The 17,505-nt window shown below is 32.9% G+C and overlaps 1 protein-coding gene across 16 annotated transcripts in view; it reads right to left on the bottom strand.

The window, feature by feature from the left end:
* TRDN (triadin) overlaps nt 1–17,505 on the bottom strand; it is a 387,419-nt gene that overhangs the window by 292,495 nt on the left and 77,419 nt on the right. For all 16 annotated transcript variants that reach the window (XM_063096118.1, XM_063096115.1, XM_063096120.1 and 13 more), the window contains exons 3-4: nt 14,738–14,896; nt 13,612–13,644 (exon numbers count right to left, since the gene is read on the bottom strand). In XM_063096118.1, the coding sequence (XP_062952188.1) occupies nt 13,612–13,644; nt 14,738–14,896 (192 nt within the window). The remainder of the gene's footprint in view (nt 1–13,611; nt 13,645–14,737; nt 14,897–17,505) is intronic.

Below are 17,505 nucleotides of genomic sequence, written 5' to 3' on the forward strand. Positions count from 1 at the left end.
ACTAGACACTTGATAAATATATACCACATGAAAAAATAAATGTTTAGCCATAATTATGAGCTATCAACTTTTGTATATTATAGAAGGTGGTGGTGGATGATATCATAACCTGTTTTTTATGACATAACTCTCAAGGAATTTAACTCTCAAAAAATTTAAAATTATTATAGTTGAAAATTTTGAGAAAGTAAATGTTACAATTCCAAATGTTTTTACTTTCTATTAGAAATGCTGGGAAAAGTTGCAGAATTTTACTATTTATAGAAATAAAATAAGGTATGTGAAAGATATTTATAAACTGTAACACTTGTTTAAAAGTTTTTCATAATGTGTAGATTTTTTTCATATTATTTTTTCTGGAACACTAAAAAACTAAACAATAATCAAATTAAAAACATTAAGCACGTTTTTAAATACACTGCATTATTTAAAAACTTATTCATAAATGTTTATACAAAAAATAAGTGAACTATAAATGAATACATTATACCTATAATAAAATGTTGACAATCAAATATCATGTCCGTTTCAACAGAAAAAATTGGGGGAAAGATTTAAAAATGGAATATGTTACTTAACCTAGCTTTTAAAAATGGGCCCAAATTTTCTATTCCCTTCATTCTACAAATTTGGTACTGTTATGTTTCTCTAGCATTCCCAATCACTGATTAGGACTTTTAAGTGATAATCTGCATTCTCTTTTGTCTAATAACACTTGCTTGTGTGTTTATGGTATTTCCTGCGTAGATTTGTCAAATTTAGGCATTTGCCAAATATACTTATGCTGGACATCTGAGAGGACAAGTGTAGACTTTAGTGATCCTCTTGGTAGGCCAAGTTGGAATTTTCAGGTGTAATGAAGAACTTCTGGTTCTCATGGTGTGCTATATGACCTGTAGGAACACACAATTACTCAACAGAGAGAACCTCTAAAATTTCTCCAAATTATAAGTGAAGATTCACTTCATTGACTTGGTTTTCCTTCTTCTTTAGGGTGTTTAATTCTGTCCAAGTATATTTTATCTAAGCTCTATGTCTACCACAGTTCCAATGGTAATCACAGGGGCCGTAGATTTTCCCAAGACTTGCTGAGCTGGATTTCCCACGTGTAACTTGGAAGGAGAGGCATGGGTACTAAAACAGAGAAGCTTGGTAGTAGCAACAAACAATTGGACCAAAATTAGTGAAAATACATTGTACTAAATGATTCCTAAGAAATAGTGTGGTCTTTCTGAAGTATTTTGTTATATTTCATGTATTTTGCTTAGACTAATCCTAACAAAGCTTATTGTTACCTAGATGGTTTGTAATTTTGTCTAAGACTTACATGGCCACTTTAATGCATGCAATTTTTCTCTATAAATATGCCACACTGTTAATAAATTCAAAATGTTATCAATTCAAGATTTTTAAATGGCAGAATCAAGAAGTTAAAAGGATAATAATCTCTGTCACCAAGGCAACCATCCTGATTCTTTTAAGATGACAACTCAGTTTATTAAATTATTATGAGGGTTGTGGATTTCAAAGAATGCTTTTTGTCACTGTTTTCTCTTGATACCTCACAAGCACTAGATAATATAAAATGTCTTCTTACAATTTTTCTCATTTTAATATTGAAAATTCAAATTATTTACTCATTTGAACATGGAATCTCTATTTGTAAGATTCTGCCAGTTGTTCTTAGTACACAGAAGATTAATTATGATGAATGGCTGAGCAAATCTAGTTATCTATTTAGTGGCTAATTAAATAACGCTAAGGGAAAATATTTTACTGAATTCTCAGTATTTTAGATAAATATACCAAATTATAAGTATGCATCTGTTTTTGTGATTTTCTGACACTTTTTCTTTTGTATTGATTTACAAAAAATTTTGAGATTACTGCAGAGTATAAAGCGAAATATTTTCTCCCCCTGGAAGCACCTAGTGTTTGTGATTAAGTGGGCATACACTCCAGGTATCGTGACAGGCAAATATTGAGGACAGTTTCTTTCAGGGATGTTGAACCCCATAAATGTAAAATATTTGGGGCTTTTACTTTGTTATGTTTGATTACTTGGAAAGATAAGGTAAACTTTTTTGAGAAAAATAATAGATGCTACACTGCATATTAATGACCTCTATAAAATTTTTTAAATTAATACATTAAGACGATATCTAACCTATCTCGTTTTTACCATTAACTCTGTAATCTCAGGTTGATCCATTTTTCTTCTTTGAATTTTATTTTCTCCATCTTTAAAAAGAGATACCATTTCCCATGTATGCATAAACCAGACGGAGGTGAAAATTATTACAAATAATACAGTTTATAAGCTATTCATGGTAGAGGTTACAGATTCGGTGGGTTTTTGTCTGTGTTAGTATGTTTCATATTTGATGATGTACTAGACAAGATTAATGAGACTGTACATCAGAATCATCAGGGAAGATTTTTAAACATTCCTGAGCTGCGGCCAAACTTAATCAATTAGTCTCTCATGGTAAGGAAACTTTTAGGGAACTACAATTTAAATAAACTCTCAGGTAATAATTTCAGAATCATAGTCAAAAGTGTGAATTACTTTCTAAATCAATGTTTCCATATCTTAATTTGCATATAAATCTCCAGGAGATCTTCTTAAAATGAAGATTCTGATTTATTTGATCTAGATGAAGTCTGAATTCTGTGTTTCTCAATATTTCCCAGATGATGCTAAAGTTGCTGGTTCATGGACCACACTTTGAGTTGCGAAACTCTAGTCCATAGAAAACTCTTAATAAAATTATTAATATATGTCCAAAATTTAATCAAAAAGTCATAAAATATTGAAGCCGGAAATTACCTGAACATCAGTATATCCAGTGTCTTTGTTTTTACAGATGTGGGAACTGAGAGCCCCGAGATTCAGTGACTTAACCATGGCAGGGTAACAGCAGAACAAGGACCAATGCAAATATCTCCTTATTGTGTTCATTTCAGTTCATCTCAGTCATGTTTAAAATTTTTATATGTTCAGCTGATGAGCATCGATTGTCAATAGTTACTCCAATGGTCTAGGTCAATGTGACAGTGATATTAACTTAGATTGCATTTTATCATTTATGTTTTGGCACTTTACTAACAGTAAATTTATATACAGGGGTCACTATGTATAAACAAAATGTGCAGTTTTTCTCTTATCCTCAACTATCTCTCCCTTCCTGGACTAACAATACACAAAATCTCCTATTTTAGAATTATTCTTTTGGGTTGCCATGGCTCTCATCCTTATTTTTAGTTAGAACATATTGCAAATATTTTAATAATTCAACTGTTTAAGGCTCAACCTCTAGAGAGTCTGATTTAGTAAATCGGAGATGGGAGGTAATCTGGAATTCTAAATTAGAAACAAAAATTAGATATTGTGGACACCTGTGGCTTTCCTGTTAGAATCTATTACTGTAACAATATCCCTTTTTTACTTTCAGTTAGTTTGGGTGATGCTAACCCATTTTTTAGTTCCCGGGGTAGGCCCATTCCATAGGCCTTGACAAAGAGCTTGTTGCATCTTTCTGGCCAACTGATTGGTCCCAACAAGGGTATGTTACTCAATACAGATTAATGAAAGTCAACTACATTGTTTTGGGTGAAAAACATTTGAGAAACATTTGGGAAAGAGAGCACAGGCTCTTCTCTTGAGTTGCTAAGGTAAAATAATTTTGGCCTCAAGCTTCCGATGATTCTAATTGCCACTAGGAGAGAAAAGCCTACCTGAAAAGGAAGCAAATGAAACAGAGGAAAGAAAAGAGGGTCATGACGTAAAAAAAGAAGATTTACTAATAGCATTACATAAAAACCGATTTCAAGCCATTACTGAAGCTGGTTCTACTCTTGTAACTTTCAATCACTTAAACCAATAAAGTATTTTTTTCATTATGCCAATTTTTGAATTGAATTTTGGTATCTTGCAAGCAAAATAATTGTAATTAAGACATCACTTGAATCCAAAACACAAGTTGAGAGCCACTTGTAAAATTTCTGTTTCTCTTTGTGTTGTTATTTTATTTTTTAGCAGACTGTTTCTAAATGAAAACACAATACCTGGAATAGATAAAATTTTCAGCCTTCTGCATTAAACTAGCAGATTAGTTTCTCATGATTATGAAACAGAGAACAGACTGCAGAGAGAAGAGTCTAAAATACATTAGACCTAACAACTTCCCACACACAGGCTTCTCAATTACCTTAGGAACAGGTAGAAATGTAGCAAGAAGAACAACATAAAATGGCTGGGCCTAAGAGTCTTTTGATTCCTCCTGATTTTAGCACGAATTCTTATCTCTTGCTTTCTTTGGACTGTGACTTCAGGCTTTGGTTTTATCCACTAATATTTGTGACCTCCTGGTTCCAGTTTGTGTGTCTTGACAGAGATGAACAAGCTCTTTTCGTAGCACAGGTACTGAAGTTGCCTGACTCAGTGGGCCCAGAGTTTACTCCATTAGCAACTACCTGGAGAAGTGACTTTCTGGATCATTCACTAGATCTCCTTGTTCCTTACTCTTCTCAGCCTTTTTCATTCTAAGCCCATCTCCATGCCCACTGTTCTCTTTGAGCTTTGACCCTCTGTCATCACAGATCTGACCAAGATTGTGAAAGACAGGGAGAGGATAAAGCAGTAAGTTCCTCGCGCAGTCTGAGAGCAATATGCAGCTGTGCAGTTATGGAAATTAGTTTTGATCTAGACTTATTCAGAGGAGAGATCCAATAGTAAATGTATCTATTTAACAAGGTTACTCAGGCCTACCTAGTAACCAATATTCCAAGGCTATGAATTTAAACAAGTTTAGTCACCTTTCCATTCTCCCTCTTTTTTTCATACACCATATTTTTCAGACACTTACTGTTCAGCCTGGTGTAAAGCACCGAAACTGCCAGAAAAGATGGATGCAATGAAAGCTCTGGCAGCAAACGCGTCCATCTATCTTACTCCCGATGGCGTGATACAACCTTCTGAATGGCCTAATCCTACAGTCTTGAATATTTATGAGGTTTAAATTTCCTGGCTCTTCCTCATTTACTCTGACTGCAAAGAGCTATTGTGGCTTTTAATAAAGTAGGAAAAATACACAATGAGAGAACGAAGTTTGAATTTACTGAGCAGCTCTTTAAATCTCGACTGTAGGGAGAATGTAATTTGTTTTGCTCTAAGTAGAGGAGTTTCTTCTTCTGCCATTAGCATGCATCAAATACAATCTCCTAGAACATCAGCCTTCATATCTGGGTGCTGCTCATCCTTAAGGATAGTTCCTTATTTTGAACAGCAAGTAATTAGGAAGCAAGGAAATTAAACATAATGTAATGGTGCTTTGCACTAAGGCAACAGATATATGTATAATCCATAAAGGCCCCCGTACCCCTACAATTGATGACCAGTTTTTCCTTTCCAAAAAACTGAGTGTGCATAATTCTGAATGACTGCAATTATTTTTTCTTAAGTTTAAAGCTAGCTACCAGGAAAAGACATTATAAAACAGAATTCCTTCTTAGAAGACTATGATTGTCTTTTAAAATTATGCATTTCAAAAGAGATAAATGTTATAATGATTATTCTTAAATACAGACATTACAGATGAAAGTTTAAATAAGAATAAACTGTAAAAAGGAGTTAAGTATATCCATTTTGTTGCACTTAGAGGTGTTAATACAAAAGAATTAAAAAGCTGATAAAGAATTATACTTTCTGTGACTATTTACCTAATCTGAAAAGTTACTGTCATAAAAAAATTAATATAATAATACAAAATAATTATATTAGGTTTTTGATAAACCAGTATTTTAGTTTTGAAAAAAATATAGTAAAATACTAACATGCCTATGTTGTATAGACATATTTTTTAACTTTGCTTTAAGACTACTGGATTCTCTCTCTCTCTCTCTCTCTGAATGTGTATGTGTGTGTGTGTGTGTGTGTGTGTGTGTGTGTGTGTATGTGTGTGTGTGTATGTGTGTTTATATCAGTGTCGCTGAGCCTGGTTTTAAGTTTGACTTGGAGTACTTATGAAAAATTAAGAATATTAAAATTAATTTATTTGTCTAAAAATGAGGTGTAATTATTTATAATGTCTTTAAAAAATCATTATACAATATAAATATTTTTTGTGGCTCTTTACCAATTTCTCCCTAACCTCCACTGCCTCCCCTTTTCCCATATCTGGTGGCCTCAGTCCCTTCTCTCCTTTTGAGAGTTCAAGAAATTATTGTAATTATTGTTTGTTTCTTTCTTTCTTCCTTCCTTTTTTTCAGCTCCCACTTATGAGTGATGACATGCAGTAATTCTCTTTCTGTGCCTGGCTTATTTCACTTAACATAATTTTCTCCAAATTCATGCACATTGCTGTAAATAGCTAAATTTCATTCCTTTTTATGGCAAAGTGGTATTCCACTGTGTATATATATATGCACCACATTTTCCTTGTCCAGTCATCCGTCGATGGACATTTAGATTGGTTCCATATCTTGGCTATTGTAAATAGAGCTGTGATAAATATGAGAGTAGGTATCCCTTTGACATGATGATTTCCGTTCCTTTGGGCATATACCCAGCAACAGGATTGCTGGATTGTGTGGCAGTTCTATCTGCAGTTGTTTTGAGGAAGCTCCACACTATTTTCCATAATGGCTGCACTATTTTACAGTCCCACCAACTGGGTGGGTGGTTCCCCTTTCTCCACATCCTCTTCAGCATTTGTTATTCTCTGTCTTTTTGATACTGGCCAGTCTAACTAGGATGTTATGAAATCTCAGTGTGATTTTGATTTGCATTTCCCTGATGCTTAACGATGTTGAGAATTTTTTCATGTATCTGTTTGCCATTTATTTATCTTCTTTTGAGAAACGCCTGTTCAGCTTCTTTGCCCATTTTTTAATTCCTTATTTGTTTTTTTACTAAGTTTTTTGAGTTCTTTGTATACTCTGGATATTAATCCCTCGTTGGATTCATAGTTTGCAAATATTTTCTCCCCTTCTGTAGGTTGCCTTTTTGCTCCATAAACTGTTCCTTTTGCTGGGCAGAAGCTTTTTAGTTTGATATAATCCCATTTGTTTATTTTTTCTTTTGTTGTCTGTGCTTTTGGCGTCTTGTTCATAAAGTCTTTGCCCAGTCCTACTTCCTGAAGTGTTTCCTCTATATTTTCTTTTAGTAGTTTTACCACTGTTCATATTTTCATCCTCTTTCAGTTCAGTTTACATATGATAATTTCATGTGAAGACTTACTCTTACTATTATTAAATATGCAATGCCCTGACTATTTTATCTCATTAACTGTCTCATTTGTTCATTTATTCATCAAATTCTTCAACATGGTCTTTTCAAGATATTTTACTGAACAAGGTGATCTTTTATTCTTTGGTTACAGAATACTATTCACATTGATCCTGAAGCTACTAATAAATAATTATCTTTCTTAACAATACTACATAAAAGCTCCATTACAGTTTATTATTTTATTTAATAAACTTTCATCGTCAGCCATTGGAAATGTTGTAAGCAAACACATATGCTTCTTCCACCTGGCACATTGCTTGGCACATGGAAACACTTGGAAGAGATTAATTGAAAAATAAATTTGTTGACTGAGTTTAACCCTAGAAGGAATACAACATGTCACTGTTTCTGAAATAGTGATTATCTAAGGATAAGCTTCATAACGGGTGGAATCTTAAGCCTCTGTGCTTTGTTCTTTCTCAAAAATCTACAGTTTTCCAGAAAGTAAAATGTTCAATTTCTATTACAGACATCTTCAATTATTTTTTTCCTTTTTCATTCCTTAGAATATTTTGGAGAAGTCTGTATTTTCTCCCATATTTTTAAGACAATATCGAAAATTTTTCATCATAAGTTAAAAAGTTGCAAATTATGTAATTTACAGATTATCATAAATATCATTTAAAAATAAAATTGCTACATTCCTTTAAAAATTGAGTTCATAGATTGAAAATACAATAATATTTGGGACCTCATTATCGATTTAAAATAAATATCTATAAGCTCTTTAACACTTGGAAGTTCTACATCTTTCCCTTTTTTCTTTGAATTCATATTTTCATTCCACCTCTCTCACAAAATTTTATTCAAGAGCAATATGTCTTTATTCTTGGAAAAACTTTTTGATGACACCATCATGCTTCTCTAGAAAAAAATGTGTATATATTGTAAGTTTTAAATTTTGTTCATATCAAATGATTTTGTATACCTTTAGACTGTAAAGATAAAAGGTGAACATATTACAAATCTTCATAAATAATCATTAAACCTGAAAAGAGAAATTTCATTAGAATGTCATCTCTTTTGGGGGGAATCAAACCCTTGACCTTGGTGTTATAAGCACCATGCTCTAACCAACTGATCTAAGTGGCCAGCTCCAGAATGTCTTTTCATTATGAGATGAATGAAGCTTTAAGAGTAGTTAGTGTCTCTATGGATAAATGTGACTTACAGCTAGAATAAGATAAGGTTTAGCAACAAATCTACCCCTATTTTTTTGTTTTTAAAGATACAAGTGTTGAGAAACCTTATGTACATCTGTACATACATATGTATGCCTTATGCATACATGAGAGTACTTCAAAAAGTTCATGGAAAAAATGGAATTAAAAGATAATACAAATTCTTCCATGAACTTTTTGAAGTACCCTCATATATGCATACACACACACACACCCACACACGCACCCGTACAGAAATGACAATCCTATTATGGCGATGTTATTTAATTTTGGGGTCTCCGAAGTAAGGCCAAAATGGCATATGGAATAAACAAGAAATTTGTTTTCAATGATCTCTCTTCTGAGTAACTGATTAATGCCATCTTCAATTTTATTGAAAACAAAGATTTGTAAAACACATTATTTGCAAAAATTTGTTACTCTGTCCTCAGAGTCATTCACTTTCTAAATTTCTGGAAAATAAGGCAGCTTTATTAGATTTTCCAAATGATTATTAGATATATCTACTACTCTCAGGTAGTACCTTGTGTAAACATTATACTCAAAAAGAGATGAAAAATAAAAATACTGTGAACTATAATAATTTGGGGTAAAATGGTATTGTATTATGTACTTTTAAATGTATTTTTTGTTTTAAATATTATTATCTAAACCTTGGAGATGCTACTCATTTAATTTATGGAAAACATTTGCTATATTAGCTAATGAGCAAAGCTACCCTTTATTTTCAAACCTCTTACCCAAATCAAACTCGCTATCTGTTAAACAAATATATAATTTCACTTTTTAATTTAAAAGACAGTTTTAATTTGAATTTTGAGATAATTACTATTAAGCAGTAAATTTTGCAGCACATCTGGAATATATGTTATTAAAAGTAGATTAAAAGATTAAAATAATGTGAACTTAAAATAGTAAATTTATTTTAATAATAAGTGATAAAATGAGACAAACCAACATTTTATTGCAATTTATTTTATTTGTACTAACATCATGTTATATAGAGACAAATTTTAAGTTGTTTATGAAACTAGAAGTATGGTAAAAAAAAAGTTTTGTAATGTTGCAATATATGTGTGAGGGAGATATCAAACTCTGATGTTTTACTTCTGGGAATAATTAAATAAGTTTCAAACATAAAAGAAATAATTTTGTTAGCCATCATCAAAAATTTTATAATGTATCATGCAAAAGAGAATACATGGTAAATATACATATATATGAAGGTACCTTAAAAAGTTCATGGAAAATAGAACTAAAACATAATACGAATCTGTATATAGTTTTATTTTTAATAGGAGGTGAAAATATATATAATAAAAATAATGTATACATAATACATAATATATTATGTATATATACATAGACATACATACATTCACATATATACATATATAGTTAATTGGTTCCACAAATAGCATATAATTTAATTTTTTGTCAGTAAGAGGTGGAAGATACAAGGATTTTATATTAGATGAAATAGGATGAAGTTTGACTATGATTAGATTAAATATTTCACAATATAATTATATGGTGGATTTTAATTTCCTTTTTGAACACTAGAGAATTAACCTTCACAGAAACAGAGAAACATGGTATCCGATGATTTATTCGATGCATCTTTAAAAGTTTGGTTGTCCAAGAAAATATTCCACTTATATTTAAAAGAATCAGTGCCACTAACCTACACTGCTTTGGTTGTTTCAAAGCATTTTTCTTTCCAGCTAAGGCACTTCCTAGAAACAAGTATTGAAAATAACTCTAAAGAATTGCTTAATGTTAAAATTTCTGAAAACAATTTTTAACTTTCAGTATTTCCTACTGATGTTTGCTCTCATGAGACTGTCCCTCAAGAGCAATGCACTCTTTCACATTATTCAGCTAAATAAAAAGCAAAATTATGAAATGAAACTTGTCATTGTTCCCATAACTTCACTCTATCACGTATCTGAGTTCAGAACATCCTACCATGACACAGAACCCCTGTGTATCAACACCATCCTTCTCGCTTAGCAGATGTATGCATTAGACAGGGATTTGGGGACATGTGAAGATATTCCTTTAGCTTGCAAAGTGGAAATTGCACTGCTATAAACTTGGGTATGTTCTCAGGCAGATCAATTTTAGGAAAGCATACAAATGGCATTTGATTCCTTTAAAGCTATCTGCACTTTTGTACCCCTTAGAAAGAGGTTTAACATATCCATGTTGTGTACCTTGGTGCTAAGAATACTGCTCAACAGGACAGTTCCAGATAAGCAAAGTACACCCAACCATACAAAGCACATAATTGTTCCAGGAAATGTGATTTACAGTGGTATTTGGTTTTCATAGTTAAAATTTTTAGATAATTAAATAAAAATATTTTTTCTAATGGCTTAGTGCCTTGGACCCTCATCATGGAGTGTTTGGTAATAGAATTTAATGTTTTAAAATTTTGCCAAGTTGAAAAATAAAATTCAAATAGAATATAAAGACACTAGGTACTACTACATGTGATACCCTAAATCTATATTTATATATAACAACATACGCCACAGAATAGCAGATTCAAAAATTTCATCCATATTAATAATCTGTTTAATAATCAGTCCTGCAATCTGAGATTAGTCGACTGGACCATTATTCCACATCAAATTAGAAATGCAAACTTCACCCATAAATAACAAGCTGGCTGAGTTTCTGTTTTGGTAAGATAGCAACTGGACAAATAAAACTAATGCTTTAAGTGCATTTAAATAAAATGTCTTAGACACAGGGAAGTTGAATAAAAAATGACAGAGTCTGATGATTTAGGTAGTATAAAATGATTAAATATGATTGAATAAATATGATTTGGAAGGGGTATTAATGAATAATCATTTAGATGGATGAAAATCAAATGTTTTAAGAGACTTTATCATTCTAGATTACCAAAAAACTTACTTCTTAAACCAAACTTTTTAAATATAAAAATGCACAAAATAACCCATGATGAGATATGAGTAACCTCTTAGAATCTCTTCCCTAATAATAACGTAAAATGTATACTTTTAAGTGCAGAATATGTATTTAAAATGCTAAAATATCACATACTGCTTCCAAACTCTTATTGCCTATGTGAATCCACAAAAAGCTTATACATAAAAAATAAATAATTTTAATGAAATATATCTCCTTTAGTCCACTTTCAACTAATGTTATATAGCTTCTGTATCCAAGGTACAGCATATAAGCTGTTTCCATAAATGTTCATTTTCTTATGGAACTTTGTGAATAATATTATTAAGAAAATATATTCAGGTCATTTTAAGTCATTTGTCCTCCTAGTGTTGAATATGTACTTTGTCAAGAAATTAGTTTACATGATGTTTAAGCACATATATGCCTTAGACTGTTATGACTAACGAGCATTACCGACATTAAAAAGTATCCTAAACAACTACTTAACAGATTTTTTTGTTGATATGATAAATCAAGGCAGTAATTTAAGAAACAATAATTGAACAGCTTTGTGTGGTTTTTCAAATTATGCTAATCATTACATAAAAGTAAATTTTAAAATAATTCCAAATAAGAATTCAGATCAATAGGAAAGAGGTTGTTTATTAAATAGCACATATATTTATGGAGAATATGACCTTATGATATTCTTGTGGAATTCAGTTTATAAGCGAGAAGACATTTATCTGTTTTTCCCCTTTATTTCCAATTGAAATAAACATGTACAAAGGCTATTATTTCCAGATAATGATGAGTTGCTCATTAGCTTAAAATCTGACTATGTTCTAGTCACTGTCCTTGGGAGATCAGCTCTAAAAAGACCCTGCTCCCCATTGCCTCTTTCAGACATAGTTCCCACTCCTTCCTGTAAAAATCCCTTCCCCTCTAAGGCTCTGGCTCCATAGCTGTACCTCTTTTTCCTTGGCTTATTGCTCCCTTCTTTTGGATCGTGACCACCCTGCTCAGTCACTGAAGACCTTAGGTATTTGTGAGGGTTAATTCTAGGTGTCAGCTTGATTAGATTAAGAAATACCAAGAAACCTGGCTATCATTTTGGTGTACCCATGAGGGTGTTTCCAGAAGAGACTAGCATAACAGCCTGAGTGGACTGGGTAGGAAAGATCCACCCTCAGTATGGGCAGGAGCCATCCAATTTGCTGGGGTCCCAGAGAGAACAAAACATGGAAGAAAAAGAGGAGCCTCCCTCTCTATCCACTGGAGCTGGGATGCACTCTTCTCTCCTGTTCATGGACATCAGAGATCAAGACTCTTCAGCCTTTGAATTCCAGGACTTATACCAATGGCACCATCAGCTTCCCTAGTTCTGAGGCTTTCAGACATGGACTGAGCCACCCTACCCGCAGCCAGGACTTACACCAAGAACACCATCAGTTTCCCTGGTCCTGAGGCCTTCAGACTTGGGCTGAGCCACCCTACCAGCATCCAGTTTGCAGACAGCCTGTCATGGGACTTCTCTTCACAATCATGTAAGCTAATTCCCCTAATAAATCTCCTCTCATATATTTATAACATATCCTATTGATTCTGCTTCTCTGGAGAACCCTGACTAATGTGCTGTTCCTGCTAGGAATCCCTCTGCACCACATCCAAGCACACCCAGTTGACTCCACTCCTTGGGAATCACACCTGATACATACTGACTGGATATACCTTTGTTTCCATGACCATATGCTCCACACTATCTCAGCTATCCTGTCCCATAGTCATCACCTAAAATGCAAAATAATACTGACAATAAAATAAGAAGAAAAAGAATAAGAAGAAAACTTCAAAATCAATAAATCTGGCCATATGATAATAGAGACCATGGGCATCACCATCTTCTGAACTATTTCCAAGGCTACAGAATTCTCTCTCATACCTGAATCCCAACCCACATTGGTCTGTGTATAGATAGATTTGCACAAATCTACAGAAGAAGGCATCTATTAAATGAAAAAATAGTGAGATATGCTTCATTGGAAGGAATTGAGTATTGTTTTTCCTAATTATAAATCTTGATCTAATCATTAAATAAAAATTCTACATTAAAAATAAGTTAAGGCTGCAACTCAAGTGAAATATATTTGAGTCACACTACAAATCAACATTACCATAAAAGAATAAGAATTTTTTTCAAAGGTGAAAACAACCAACCTTTTTTCTCCAAGGGAGGCTCCTCTATTTCTCCTAAATCAAGACAAAAACAGTAAATTAGAAAAACTTTTAGCATATTATTTAATATGGCTTCCCATTTTCCCATTTTCTTTTGTTTATTTTTCAAAGACCTATCAGTTTTGACAGTCATAGTCCTTATACTACTTTGCATCCCAAATTTCACTTTTTAAGCATAAACTTTGTTTATGTACATTAACGTTGAGGTAGTTTCATTTTTATGACTTCACTAAAATTGCGGCAGTGATCCAAATTATACATTATAGGTTATATATCATGTTAATTTAAGTTATCTATTGTTCATCTTGACCTTTCACTGGGGCTCAAACAAATATAAATTCAGACTAAGTTGAAGAAGGGCCTCTAATAAGAGCTTTCTTGGTATTCAAGTCTGAATATATGATTTCTGATGACTAAAACTGACCCTAAAACGTCATCTAAAAGACATAATCACAATGCTTTGTTCTTTTCATACCCATTCAATGGCAGTTTACGTGTGGCTTAAGTTTGTTATTTCCTTTTACTCATTAATATATATATATAAGAAAGTACATAGTTTAGTTTCGTAATTGTTGTGGCCTTTAGAATATGTCCCTCCATTCTACAACTCCATTTGGTTCAATAAATTGACTCTTTTCATTGTGCTGTTAGTAAGATTGCTTTCTGCTATTTGACTATGAATATGACTTATGTGTATAAGATATTTACATGTACTTTTAGTTCACAGTTTTTATTTTACTCTTCCTAGAGATAAACTTCAGAAATAGCTACTATTTTTTTTTTTTTCCCAAAGAAGCATATAAATGTGAGTTTCTATTGTGGGCTTATAATAGTGCATAAAATAAGACTCTACTATAATGCTACTTTAATGGTAGCATTTAATTTTGACATTTTTGCCATAATGGCAAATAAGCTATAAGATGAAAACCAAATAGAGACCAATTTACTGCATTTGGAAGCCTGTTGATATGCTCTTAGCTCTCAGAAGTGCATTCATTTTAGTTTTGCCTGACCCAAGTGCTCATTTGGGCTTAAACCTAAGTGAGCCACTGCAATACATTTCTAATATTGGTCCTAGCAGTGAGATAAGTGTCTATATTCTTCATACCTTTATCAGTATCTTCATCCCCATCATCTTCTTCATCACCTTCAGATGAGATGATGTCAGACAACAAAGAAAAGAAGCCATAGATCCAGTCTGTAGTTTCTTCCACAGCATCATGTACAAGTTTTAGAGGATCTGAGCCCATCTTAGCAATAGAACTTGCTATAAGAAATTGAAAACAAAAGAAAAATTTTGCAATCATTTCCAAAGAACCTAAGAAAATCTGCTTTTCCTGATTTGTTCTTTTGAAACAATGAATATGTCAATTTCAAGAATTAAATATTGCTTGTCCACAATTTCCTTGTTGCTCAGAAATAGATACTATATCTTGCCATGGTATTCATGTGTATTCAATTAAAAGTAATATTATTGGATGCCTCTGGTACCAAGTATTATGGAGTTACCAAGAAAGAAATTGCCCTTGAGAAGTTTATAATCTAAATAAGAGTTCAGCATAGGGAAAAATTGGGAACGAATTAAAATAGTGTGTATTTATGTTACCCAAATTGCAAATAAACCCTGAGTTATGGATGTTTAAGAATGAAAGAAATCATTGTTAGCCGACATTGTATTTGGCAGCATCATAAAGAAGATGGCCCTGTAAATTTTTAAAAATAAAGTCTCCAAGTTGGCTTTAGTGGTGGCTAAATTAAGACCGATTGGTCCATTTATTATCAATTGTGATACATCAGGAAAAAAATCTTGAATTGTCAAGGTAGTCACCATATCAAGTTCAAGCTAGATAAGCTAGATTTGATTAGATTTATCCTTGTTAGACGTCCCAGTACCTGAAACTAAAAAGTATTTGAACTTCTAATAACTCTAATGGATAGAATTAGGAAAAACTGAAGTCTATAAATGCTCCCTTTTATATGTCCTAGGGCAAGTAAAATGTTTGTGAAATGAGAGATTAAATAATAAATAATAAAACAAATAGATGGATTAGGGATTTCCAAAATGCTGTTCTAATTATATGAAAATTTCTCCAAAGAGGCAAGAGTAGCCTTTCAGATATGGTGTATCTAGATATATGGCATAAATTGCAACTGATTTTTCACAGTTTTTTTTAGCTTTTCAGAGACTCTTCTCCCTTTGATATAGTTAAGAGATGAGAATTTACCAATGTATTATATGACGTAAATGTTAAGTACTCCAAAATTATACTTTTACTATGATTGAGATCAGAAGTCACCGGAAAACTTGAACAAAGGAATTAAGTGATTTGACTTATGAAAACTTCTTTTGCTCTGTTGAAGATTGAAAGGATGCCAGGTTGGAAAACAGGAGATGAGTAAGGAGTCAACTGAAGTAATCCAGGAGACAGAGGATGGTGATTTTTACAGGCAGTAATAGCATGTGGGAGGAGATGTGGCCAGATTCTGAATGCATTTCAAAGGTAGAATTAATAGTATATGCTTCCAGTGTGGCTGTTGGATGTGTGAGAGAGAGAAAAATCTAGAATAAGTTCAAGGTTTTGGCATAACAAACTGGAAGGATGGAAATGCCATTTACTGATACAGGAAGGACTGGATAGAAACAGGGTTATTGTTGGGGAGATGTGGTAGAAAAGTAGATGTGTTTTAGACTTTTCAATCTTCGAATTGCCTATTAGACATCTGCATGGAAATGCAAACACGTGTACTACTCGATATGATGTACAAAAGAGAAGTTCTACCCGAAAATAGAAACTCAGAAGGCCAACAGAGGGTAGAAGGTGCTCAAACCATGATGCTGAGAGAGATCACCAAGGGAGTGGATGCAGGAAAACTTCAACATTTGGAAGACAGAGAGACAGGTCAGGAAAATGGGGAGAAACCAGCAGAATCTTCTCAGAATCAAGGAGAGATGATAGAAAGAGTGAGAGTGACAAAAGGAGAGACAGAGAGAGAGAGAGAGAGAACCAAGAGATTGTATGCACTAGATATCAAACTAGATATCAAGTTAAGAAATAGTTTTGAGAAGGATAGAGTGATCAACCGTCAAATGCTGCTGCCGGGTCAAATAAGATGAAGACTGAGAATGGATCTTTAAATTTAATGATGAAGATGTCATTGGTTTCCTTCAAAAACCAGTTTCAGTGGAATGTATTCAAGACAATGGAAAAAATTTGGAGGAAGTGAGTATATTTTACTGTAAATGACAGAGATTGAGTATTACTGGAAGAGGGACTAGAATCACAGCAGTTTTTTTGTTTTTCTTGCATTGTTAAAATGGGAAGAATATTCCATGGTTTATGTAAGATCTCACAGAGAGGGAGAAAATGATATGAGAGAGGACTTCTGGGAAATTTTTAAATTTTATGTTCTATTCTGGGGGGTTCATGGACCACACTGACCATCCAGTGACCCCAAGTTATAAAATGCTGGTCTCAGAGAAGCCTATATCCATGATTCACTGATACTGTACCTTTACACTTTGCACCCTATTTTCCTGCATTCTAGAGAGTTTCATGTGAGCAAGAAATGGTACTCCAAATGGGGGGATTAATCCTTAGATGAAGGAAATAAAGTGCATTTTATAATTGCAATTGAGAACTTAAAAAGTATCATATGTAAGGAACTGGATTGCACTGGCACCATTAAAGGCATTTTTAGCACTGCTATATTTTATGTCTAATGGAAGAATACTGCAAATGGGATTTTTATGATCAGAATAGAATGAGAATATTTCCCATTCCCCTTCTTTCTAAGTGTTAACTGAGGAACTTAACAATAAAAATCCAACAAGAAAGATATCTGTTTAATTATCCTTGTGCTTAAATGCACTATATA

This window comes from Cynocephalus volans, chromosome 5, assembly GCF_027409185.1.
Source record: "Cynocephalus volans isolate mCynVol1 chromosome 5, mCynVol1.pri, whole genome shotgun sequence".
Classification (NCBI taxonomy): Eukaryota; Metazoa; Chordata; class Mammalia; order Dermoptera; family Cynocephalidae; genus Cynocephalus; species Cynocephalus volans.